At 44.4% G+C, this 12148-nt stretch overlaps 1 protein-coding gene across 3 annotated transcripts in view; it reads right to left on the reverse strand.

The window, feature by feature from the left end:
- Positions 1–7245: 7245 nt before the first annotated feature.
- Positions 7246–12148, reverse strand: part of Fbxo25 (F-box protein 25) — a 43432-nt gene continuing 38529 nt past the window's right edge. For 2 of the 3 annotated variants that reach the window (XM_005373865.2, XM_013515055.1), the window contains one exon: positions 7246–8423. In XM_005373865.2, the coding sequence (XP_005373922.1) occupies positions 8334–8423 (90 nt within the window). In that variant the 3' untranslated portion in view covers positions 7246–8333. Of the gene's footprint in view, positions 8424–8967; positions 8995–12148 lie in introns of all 3 variants that reach the window. The other variant, XM_005373864.2, reaches the window with a different exon arrangement.

A 12148-nucleotide genomic window follows, 5' to 3' on the forward strand; every position in this document is an offset into this window, starting at 1 on the left:
GAGGATCACTGGGAAAAGCCTTGGCCAAGCATATGGTCATGCATGGGGCATTCTGGGTGCTGGGGCTTCCCCTTCCTGACCCTGGCTCCACAGAGATGGATATGAGCACTATTCTGGGCCAGGAGGAAGAGGCTGCAGCAGGTGATGAGGAGCTTACTAAGGGAAAGCTTTATCTCAGGGCACAAATGGTGCTATGTTTGCAGAAAAGGTCTTTCCTGACTTCCTCTGAAACCTGACTGACTGAAAGCATCTGCTATCAAGCAGTTTCTATGGGTGTCACTGGGAACCTTTTTGGTTTAAGGAGTGGACTTATTATGTCCACTTCTCAGGTTGCAAGCATTCCGGTAGTAGAGGAAAGGCAGAAACAGATCAACTGGTACCAAGAACAACTTGGTGTGAGCAGCTTGGACACATGTAGAACAGGAATCTGTCATGGTCCCTCAGCTCAGCAGTGCAAATAATGTCCCTGAAGCCTGGACTTCTGGAAAGCTTGTCATAATGGCCAAGAGCTAACAGGCCAGGCCAGTCCCATGTTGTCTACTTCTCAAAGTTTTGGAGGGGGACTTCAAGGGAGAATAAGCAGAGCCCAGCCCTCTGCAGGTGGCAGGGAAAGTCCCGGGTCTGTGTGGTGGACTAAACTTTATTCACCGATGTCAGCACCCTGTACCCTTATTTATTTCACCTACCAATGTCAATACCCTGTACTCTCATTTATCTGCTATGACTCCTTAGAACATGAGATATAACAAAATATTTACATTAGCCACTCAATTATCTTGGCAGTCTGTATTTTTTAAAATGCAAGCTGGTCCAGTGTAGCTTAGTACACTGGGGTCTGGTGGCCTTTGATGGGGGAATCCATCATCCTGGTGATGTGGACAGCCCAGTTATGTCTTTACCAGAGTTGAGATCCTATCACCAGGATGGTATCCTCAAACCCACAAGGATGTGGAAACATAGCAGGCCACGTTTAAGTTCCCCAATTGTCTGGAAAAGGTCTTTTTGCTGCTTTTTCCCTCCTAAACTAGGTACCATGATCTCCAAAATCTTTTAAAATTGGAAAGCCTGCATTCTTCTTCCCATGGTTTTTCCAGATGATGCCACTTTTTCTTTGTGGTATTTAGTAATTCTCTCATCCTGGTATTTCCTACAAGTTAGAAAAAACTTCTTAAATTCCAGTTAAATCTTGTCCTGGGCAGCTCTTGGGTCCAGGTGCCCTGCTGCACACATACTGCATGGCACAGGGGTCTTGTGGCCTGTGGCCTGTATACTGCTCCAGCTGAGCCGGACACTCACCCATTTCCCTGGGCTGATGCTGGCTGCACAGCCACTGGGTCCATCCAGTGAGATAACTTCATTTTCCTCCTGACTTAGCAGTTCTATGGTGAACATGAATGTTTAAAACCACAGCAAGAATGAGAACCATCCTCACTGCCTTGAGACCAGAGTACCTTCACAGCTGATGCACTGCTGGTCCATGCTCTAGGGCAGTGATGGCAAATCTTTCAGAGCTTTCAGTAACAGCTGGCTGTGGCACATGTGCCATAGGTTTGCCACCACTATTCTAGGGTCTCAGTGGGCACCTTCCTCTCCAATTCCTGAGCAAGGACAGGGAAGTGTAAGCAGCTCAGAACCAGAGCTCTTCTGCACATGGCAGCTGTGAGCATGGCCATGCAGGCAGCCTGGAATACAGTTCAAAGCCAACCTGGACTGAGTAACGGACTGTCTCAAAAAACAAAAACAAGCAAAAAGCTAGTGTTTCCTAATGCATTTTGCATTTACTGAAGGAAAATATATAGAGTGGACAGTCATCCCCTGGCAGTTTTCCAGTGTTTGTTTTGGGTCTGGGCAGAGGCCCTGGAAGGGGAAGGGTGGAGAGGAGATGGCCACCCTGGCGCATAGGAAGGACCTGGTATCAGCTTGGCACAGGGCCTCTGGACACTGAGGTTGGGGCATGACAAGGTGAAGGTGGATGGAGCCTTCTGACTGGGAGTTTTTTAGGTGGCTCTAGGAATCTGCTTTTGCCTTGGCCCTTTCTGGGGTCATCTTCTTCCTGAGGGCCTGTGGCCATGCTCTGCTGCCCACTGCACCTGGGTTGTGAGCTATGCTGTCCACACCCTTGCCTGCTGCTGTTGCTGAGACACCATGGGGTGGGGTATGTCTCTCCCAGATCATGACTATGGCCTCCCTTCTGTGCGGGTATCAATGTACAAGGATTGGTGTTTTCAGAAATTAATGCCTCCACATGTTTTCAGAAGTGCAAATAAGATTTTCCACTTAGTGAAAAAGGTTGGGTAGAATTTTTGTTTGCAAAACAAGTAATGATATTGGTCCCTACATAATTACTTCTATTTAAGAATTTTCATACTAAGGAAAAATTAATGTTGGGGGTTTAAGGGAAATACTTTTATAATTTAAAAATTTACAAAGTTTACATCATTTAACAGTATTTTCAAGGAAACTAAATCTGGATGAAGTAAATGTGATGTGAGATATTATTTGCTTTATTTTCACCTTTTTGAGCAATGACTTTTCTTTCCTCTTCAGAAATTAAGGTTTCAAATAGCTCCCTGGAAACTTTAGAACTGGTGCTATAAGTTAGGAGATGGTAACAAGCTTTGTTCATTAAAATATCTTCAGAGACACCCTGCAGATGCACATGAAAATGTGAGTTTCTCTGGGGATCCAGACTGGTGATCACAGAAGCTCACTCCTTGGAAGACACACACGAAGCCCCAGTCTCTGGGTCTGTGCAGGAGAGGGCTGTGTCCTAGTGCATACTGTTTCTCTGACTTTTTACTTGGGAATATATTATGAGTCTTAAAAAGTAATATAAAACACTTGAAAGCTATATCAATTATGAGTAGTTATGCTGACGTAGAATTATGGGTAATATTTTTAAATTTTTTTTTGGTTTTTAAAAAACTTTTTACAAAGAGCACACATTATTTTTGCAATAAAAATGATAGTAAGTATAAAAGTACTTTAAAATCATGCAAGATTGTAAATGGAAAATGTCAAACATGTACCAGAGAAGAGAGAAAGACAGAGCTGGCAGACTATACCCTGTGGCCCAGGCCAGGCCTGCGACCTGTCCTTGCACAGCTCAAAACAGTTTTACATTTTCAAACGGTGAGAGATTACAAAAGAACATGAAATTCACATTGTACCATCCAGTTAGCTGGGAATGCAGTTGAGTGGCTCATGTGTGTGGATGGCCTGTGGCTGCTGTGTATCTCTGTGGGGAGAAGAAGTTGCAAATACTGTCTATCCTTCAGAACAAGTGTCTGGACTCTGATACACAGTGTACATACTCATGCTTCCAGCCTCAGTCGGCTCCTGACCAGTCTTGTTTGAATTATGAAGTCCTAGACATCCATTTAAATTAAAAGCACTGAAAACTCATCAAGAAGATATAACAAGTGGACACATATTAAGCACTGGAGCTTACAACAAAGTACAAGGGAGATGGAGACAGGGCCTGAAGACAGGTTAGGGAAGCTCTATATGGGGGGCCCCAGCAACCCCCTCAGCAGTATACCCAGAGATTAGGAGGAGGCTATGACCCCCATACCATGCACCACCAGCAGTGAGCCCACACTGTCCAGGAGCATATGGAGTCTCCCACATAGACAGCATGTTAGGTCACAAAACAAGTCTCACTACTTTTCAAAAAACTGAAATAATGAAAAATATTCTGGTTGCAGTGAGGTGAAACTAGAAATCAATACCAGATGGAAAAGCAAAAAATCCACAAATATCTGGAAATTAAGCACACTCTTAACCAATAGATCAAAGAAGAAGGAAAATTAAAATGTATCTAGAGACAAGTTAAAATAAAAATGTACATCTTATAGAATGCCGCAAAAGGGGAGGTAAGAGGAAATCTCAAATAGATTATCTCAAATCAGTGACCAACATTTACACCTTAGAGAACTAGAGAAATGGACAGCAGGATAGGGCTGGCAGAATACCTCTCTGCAAAGCAGAGGGGCCTCCTCTTCCTCTGAGCAGACACAGTGAAGACAGCGCAGTTCTGTTTGAGCAGATGAGGGTCAGCTGAGGGCGCTGTGGCACAGGGGTGCAACGGTGCTGGCCAGCTTCGTGTCAGGCAAGCCTCCTCACACTTTCTTCACACCCATGCGAACCTTGTGGGCTTCATGTGGATACTGGGCTAGGTAGGGAATCTGGGGACAGGAAGTGGAGTCAGGCATGTGTCGCCTGTGGTGACAACAGCCAGTGTGTCCTGCTCAGGTCACATCCTTCTTTGTGGTTTACCATCCACTTACCTGCTTTGTTAGACCTTCACAACAAAAAGAAAAGGTTTAATCCAAATATGTAAAAAAAATAGCCTCATCCTATTAAGGGGAATCATGTGGAGAAACGTCCCACAAGGAAATGCAAATAAACACACAGAAAGTGAGGTGTCAATGCTTGGTGGACTTCTACAAACAAAGAGACTTCATAAACTCTTGCCACCAAAAGAAAAAAAAAAAAAAAAAGACCAAGCATAGTGGCACATGCCTATAATCTGAGCATTCTGGGAGGCTGAGGCAGGAGGATCCCAAGTTCAAGCTCAGCCTGGGCAATTTAGCAAGACAATCTCAAAATAGAAAATAAAAAGGCTGAGGATGTGGCTCAATGCAAAGGTCCTGCGTCAATCTCAATACTGAAACAAGCGAGCAGGAAGGAACACTTTCCAAGCCTATCCAGTCAGGCTATTCCTACTCTGACATCAAAACCTAAGACATCACAAGAGAATAATATGACAGACCTGCATAGCAAGGAGGACTCAGTCCAGGAACATAACAACAATCAACCAACATAGTACGCTTGAAAGGATGAAACCCTTCTCAGCAAAGGCAGAAAGTGTTTGACAAAACCCATAACCCTTCATGATTAAAACAATCTAGGAACTGAAGGAAATTTCCTGAGCCCAATGTATAGTATCTATGAAAAACCTACAACTGATGTCCTATTTGGTGGAAAAGGCTGAGAACACTTTCTTAAGATCAGGAAGATGAGCCAGTTCTTGCTGTCTACTCGTACGTGCAGGAAGCTCTAGCCAGGAAAGGTAGGCACGAAAAAGTAGAGCTCGGTGTGTGGAGGCACATATCCCAGCACTTGGGAAGATGAGGCAGGGGGATTATCTTGAGTTTGAGATCAGCCTGGGCTACACAGTGAGTGGGCCCAAACTACATAGGGAGACCCTCTCTCAAAAAAAACAAAAACCAAACAGAAAATAAAGGAAAAAAAAGTAAGAGGTATCTAGATGGACAGGAGGAAGTAAAACCATGTCTATTTGCAGATGACATGACTTCGCACACATAGTAAATCCTAAGGAGTCCACAGTATTTCAACAAGTTTGCAGGATAAAAGATCAAAATACCCTAAGCTTACGTGACAGATTTTAAAAGCATTTCAGGCAAAGATTATGCATAGTCAAGCCCTTAAACATTGCTGTGAAGCAGCCCAGTTTCTGTGTAAGACCTGAACGGCCTGTGTACGCATGCTGTTACTAAACTCATCCTGACCTGCTCGGCCAGGTCCTTTCTTCCTCACATGTATTCACAGATCAGGTATGAAACGCATCTTTCTGAATCTCAAAACTGGCAAAGGGAAATTGTAACTGGGTGTAACATCAGCTTTTGGGGCAGCTATGAGTGGCCCTCACAGCCAGTGTGGCAGTGAGTGGGCCCATCTGGCCCTGGGCTCTTGGGGTCCTCTGCTGCAGCTATGTGAGTCACAGTTGAGTCTATCCAGTAAGGGTGGACCCTCCTTTTGGAGGCCCTCCAACAGAACCTATGTTCACAAGTACTCTTCAAATGCATCTGTGAGTGACTACCACACCTTGGGGCTGCCTTTCTTACCCTTGTCTCTGCCCTGACTCTTCAGCCTCCTGCTGGTGTCCTCTGCTCACCTGTGGGGCTGCACCAACATGCACAGCGGGTAGGGGCAGCTCCTCACCAGGAGCACACAGAGGGGAGTGGCTAGGTCCTCCCTACACCTTCAGTATGGCTCGTTTTTTTTTTTGAAAATTCTACATAGTAGGAAAAATGTGGTACTTGTCTGAGTCAGGCTTATTTTGCTTAACAGGACAATCTCCAGTTCCATGATTTTCCTGTTCATGACATAATTTCATTCTTCACAGCTGAATACACCACTGTGCATACGTATACACCATATTTTCTTTATCCATCCATTAATGAGCACCTACGCTGGCTACATGTCTTGGCTTTGTGAATTGTACTGAAGTACAGGTATGCCAGTATCCCCATAAACAGGGAATATCAGCAAGTGGTATCGTGGGGTCATTGGGCAGCTCTATTTTTAGTTTTCTGAAATGCCTTCATACTGATTTCCGCAGTGGCTATGCAATGTACATTCCTAACAGTAGTGCAGAAGTACTCCTTTTCCCCTGCATTCTTCCAGCATTCTTGATGACAGCCATGAGATGGAGTCTTAATGTAGTTTTGATTTGCACTTCCCTACTGGCTAAAGGTATTGAGTGTAGTTACTTTTATTGGAGAGAAATTATTCAATTTATACAAGTTAAATGCAGGTATGTGTGATTCCATAGCACAAAGAGCATTGTAACAGCTAAAAGGTTATGACCCACTGATGGGAAGAACTGTAAATTGAAGAGGTTAATACCCTTCTAAGAGGAAATTAATATGAAAGAGACAACACCCCAAAAGATAGGCAGAGCACACAGAAAACACAAATAGCCAATAAATACACAGATGAAATGTCCCACCTTAATATCAGTACACAGAGGAAACACCCCTCCTCACAGTAAGTAAACCAACATCATGTCCAGTTGTTATAAGAGCACGAACAGAGTATCCATGCTGCACAAAAACTGGACACTCAATAGTCTCCCTTTCAGAAAGGCTGGCAACCTGGAAACACACACTAAAAGCCCTGAGAAATGTGACCTGTCACCATGGTGCCTTAAGAGTGTGTAGTGATGCTTCTTGGTCACCATATCAGATATGGCTGTACCATCCTGTGAACTGCAGCCAGTGAAAACTGTGTTTCCAAGTCATGTGTAAGATGCAGGCAGATGATCCTGGTTATAAATTGGCAGACAAGTTGCTTATGGTTTTTGAAGAACTTACTCCAGGGGTTCACACAGTGGCCCTGGTGTCTGTGCTGCACCTGAGGGAAGTTGTAATTCTTAGTCATTTGTGTTTGTTCAGTACAAAAGGAGGGATGAAAATCCAGAATCTTTTTTGATCAACATTTACAAACTGGTAGGTTTAGAAATTTTAATATGTTTAGAATAAAAGTTTTAAACAATTTGTTAGGAAACCCAACTCATTCAAAGATGAAGTATACCATGAAACATATTTACACTACAAATGCTGAGGGGTAATTTCTTGTATTTTTAGCAAGGGCAACCTATGTTTGTATGGTAGAATTATAGGTGATTTTAATTTTTTTTTATATTTTATTTTTAAGACTTTCTAAAATGGACATGCATTATTTAAAAAATATGACAATCTTTTGAAGGCTTAAATGATATCAAAAATCACTAACAGCACTTTTCTCAGTAAGATGCAAAACAGACAAAGTGGAATCAACAACTAGACATGGTTTGTTTCTTGTCTCTGGAAGCACCCTCTACCCAAGTCCAGTGCAGACCTCGCTGGGCTGTCCTACCCCTCCACAGCAGAGGCTCTATCCAGAGTTTGCTCCTGGCTGCAGGGGTACCCAGGATCACAGAACCAACTACTGTTTACTATGGACAGTTGGCACAGTTCACAACCCAGGGGGTTAACACCAAGACAAAAATGCCCAGTGTTAACCTAGGTTCACCTTGGACTTAAGGAGGACTCACATGGGCACAGTCACTGAAGTTGTGAAATTACATTTTAAGAAAAATAAATATTCTGCACAATGTATTTACAAGGATCAGTTGTTTTATCTTGTGCCCCAGTTACTGTAAGATGGAAAACTGTAATCTGACAACTATGAAGCATATTCTTGGTTGGTTGTGTCAATCCAACACAGAATGTAGGCTCCAAAATCTTTTTTGATCTATATTTGTAAATATACAAAACTGCAAATTTTAATGTGCTTAGAAGTTTTAAAGAAATAGAAATGATTTGCTTGGATCTCCTGACTCCTTTAGAGATGGAAATGTTCAATAATGCCTTCCTCTACGTGGTGGCCGAGGGGCAGTTTCTCATGTTCCTTCCGGATGTGAGGGACTCAGGGACTCCGGGACTCCGCCATGGCTTTTGGTCACAGGAAACATCTACTACCAGATACCACAAAGAAAGCACAATGCGCAGCCTCCAACAGGGACAGCATGGTGAGGACTGTCTTCAGAACTTGAAGAGATCAATGAAGTGCTGTGGAGACACAGGTGTGAAGCAGCTGTCTGGGTCAGCTGCGGTGCAGGGGTGTCCCGAGTCCTGCAGGGGAAAGATGGGTCAGGAGACACTGTTACTAACCCTGCCAGCCATACCTAGAGAGAAGTCACAGCGTTTAGTCAAGGGAGCCCAGCCCCACCTCAACAGTGAGAAACACTACAACATAGTGGCCCCAGCACTGTCTCAGTGGAGTTGGGGATTCTCACACAGGAGACTGCTGTCTGCCTCCCTGGCTGCTCGTTATCCTGAGTCCTCTGTCACCAGCTGGGCTGTTCTGGCCACAGGGGCCTCCACCTATGTGCATTCCAGCCACACTGGGCTCATCAGACCCAGGACCACTGCCCACAGCAGGGGTGAGGGATCTGACATTACTTAGAGTTGAGGGATCAGAGGGGGGGGAAAAAAAGAGATAGATTTGTCACCATCCCCAAAGGCCATGTGGGGCTGCTGCTGTTCCCAGCCTGGGGCCGTGTATGTCCTATAGAACGAGCTTTCAGAGACAGACAGGTCTACAGTCTCAGCAAGAGTTGCCAGGTGGGGCAGAGCAGCATGCGATGCAAATGTGTATATGGGGACCCAGAAGTACCTTGAATAGCCACGCAAGGTGGTAGTCCTGACATGGCGCAGAAAAGAACCAGCAAGAAATGCAGCAAAGGAAGGAAAGGAGAAATCAGATTACAAAGAGCAGGAAGTAATTAACAATTAGGTTTGATGTATATTTTTTATGAAAGTAACTAAAAATATCAAATAACTAAATTTGGACAATACAAAATATTATGCAGACAAGGTATCATCAGATACCCTGTTTTGGAACAAGGAGAAAAACCCATTTCTTTTCAGTTTCTCAAATGGACAAATCATGGGGCCACAGAAAAATCCTCAGAAATGTTCATGGACAGAGTAGGAGGAAGTGCTGATTTTTCCACATTGACTTCACCCTGAAAACGGTACAGCAGGTGTTCAGCAAACACCCCAGTGCCCCACAGTGGAGCCTCAGCCTGTCTCTGACACTGCTCCTCAGGGAAGATGGCAAGGGTTTCCTGACCCCACTCCTGCTTATATGGAGATGACTCATCAGAAACCAGGGGACAACCGGGTGGGGTCTGGAGTTCCCACTACAACTTTGCTCCTGACAGCCACATGGGCTTGCAAGGTCCTCGCTGGATGTTTGGCCTTACTTTTGGCAACTGATATGCTGAGATAAGAAGTGACACAGAAATGCCAAATCCTCATCCTGGTTTGCTGAACTCTGTGAGTCTACAGTGTCTGACTGGGGTTTTGTGCATTGAGGGAACAGGGAGGGGGAGGTATAAAAACACCTACTTGTTAACTCTGCCTTTCTCAGCACCTGGTGACCTGGTGAGGGTCACTGAGGCAGGCCACAAAGGCAAGGAGAAAGTATAAGCATCACTCTTCAAAAAAGCAGACCCAGAACAGATGCAAAAAAGACCTGCCTCAGGCGGCAGGACAGGGTATGGAGAATGGCCCCATGTCCAACATGGTAACTGGCTTTTTATCCATGCTGAGGCCATTAACCTTTAGTCACCTGCTTGCCCTTTTTAACAGGTCTGAGATGACTTCAATGTCTCAGTTTACAGGCTGAAGAAATGAAGAGTAGCAGACACCATTTCCTAGGCAGCACACACTTTCATGTGGCCGCACCTAAGATATTTAGGGCTTCCTGCCCTGGGCAGGGACCACTGATGGCTTTGGCAGCTAAAACAGGAGAGGGCGTCCCTTATTTATACTTCACACTATGGTTCAGAGGCAGAAATGTGTGTTACTGGTCCTCTGCATGGATATTGCTATGGCTGATACACTGTGTCAACTTGGGGAGTCTAGAGGTTTGGCTAAGTGACTCAGCAGTTTTATATCTTGGGGTAAAAAGGACCTGAATTTACCCTCCTGGGATGTTGTTGATTGTGTTAATCTGAGAAGTTTAGAAGGTTAACTATGCAACTCAGAAGGGGTCCAGGGTGCTTACTTTGTATTCATCCTGAGCCTGTGCAAGAGGCAGGCATGCAGAGGGTGTTGGTGTAGAGGACAACCCCCACTTCCCCAGAGTGGGAAGACTACATAAAAAAAAGGAATTGAAAAAGGACTGGCTGCTGGTTCTTTGGAGGAGCTCGTCTTCGCCTTCAGCTTGGTCGTCTTCTGGCTTGTGGTGTAGACTGTTGGGCTTCCGTCTGAGACTCTTCAGCCTTCCAGTGTTGGCTCTCCTGCCTTCATCATAGATTCTTCAACATTCTGTCACAGACCCATCAGCCTTTTGATACAGACTTATACAAACACTGCAGTGAGCTCCAGGCCCGGGGCTGGGCTCTTCAATCTCTAGCATGCAGACACCCTCTGCACACTTCCTCATCCAACTCTGTAGCTGACCATTATAAGCCAAACTTATAATTTCTTATACATTTGTTTATCTTTTATATCTGTTCCTCTAGTAAACCCTGACTGATACAGATGTCTAGTGAGGGAAGATGAGCTGAGAGGTCCCTAGGACCACACTACAACAGAGAGTGGCATCACTTCGCTCAAGGCTGGAAGTGCATCCCAGACCAGAAGACCAGGGCTCATCCTAAATTTCCACAGCATAATTATGTGTAGCAAGACGGGCTAATTCTTTTGGAAAGCTAAAACTCATCTCTGAGTTTAATTTTAAAAAATGATCTTACATATTTCAGGAAATAAGTAACACATTCCTATGCTGCCTAACAGCACAGACACCATGGAGAGAGTATGTGTGTCTATTAATTAGCCAACAGGAGGGCTCCAATACACTCAGGCACTGATTTGGGAAAAACACAATCATATAAAACTGAGAGCCTTCTGTCCAATGGCTGTGTCTTCCCTGACAGAAGCATTATGACTTTAACAAATTTCCACAGTATAAAACAGTCTGCTCAGGAGAAAGAAGACAAGCAATGAATTCAAAATAAATGTGTCATCCAACTAGGTGACAGGACAGAAGAGAAGCCAGTGCACTGGTCCTGGAAGGACTAGGGCAGGTCAGGTGCCAACACCAAGTGAGGGCACAGAGGAAGATGTGCCCAAGGCTGAGGATGAATCTGGGTCTAGGATGGTCCTTGTTTGTTTGTGAGAGAGAGTATCCTGCCATTTTTGATTCTGACAGCAGGAGTCACACCAAGATATAAAACAAAAACTCAAATAGCAAACCTCATGGATTTTTTTTTTTGGAGGCATCAGCAACTGTTCATAATGCTGCTTACCTCTGATAGAGTAAAAAGAACCAATCTTATAAAAATACAAGAGAAACTCAACATCTTTCAGTTCTTGGGTCAGCCATGGATCATAAATAGAGCTACTCTCTCATAGGAGTTTGAAATGAAAAAAATTAAAAGCAGTTCCCTCTTTTCCAACGTTTAGCACTCACTTTGTGACTTCACAGTGGATTTAGATAAATGTAAAGCAAAAGAAACACTCAAAGCAGGTGATGGTGTCTACTAGCAAAAGCCTCACTTCCTTAAACTCAGAAGGCCCATTCCTTGTCTACCTGAGGACACATCAAGGAGGGGCCCCTCCTCAGGACAGCCTGGGTCAGCAGGTTCAGGGCTGTCTGCTCACGCCAGGTACCAGCTTCCATCATTTCAAAGCTTTCCCCCAGTAAAATATCCTATTAAACATATTCAAACACCAGGCAAACCATGTAAATGCATTCCAATGACAAACAGTGTCAACACAGTAAGGAAACACATTGTACTAAAGCAGCAGTCCACAGGGCCCACATCTGACCATGGAAAGCTTGT

Source organism: Chinchilla lanigera, unplaced genomic scaffold (assembly GCF_000276665.1).
Source record: "Chinchilla lanigera isolate Chin_1 unplaced genomic scaffold, ChiLan1.0 scaffold00002, whole genome shotgun sequence".
Lineage (NCBI taxonomy): Eukaryota > Metazoa > Chordata > Mammalia > Rodentia > Chinchillidae > Chinchilla > Chinchilla lanigera.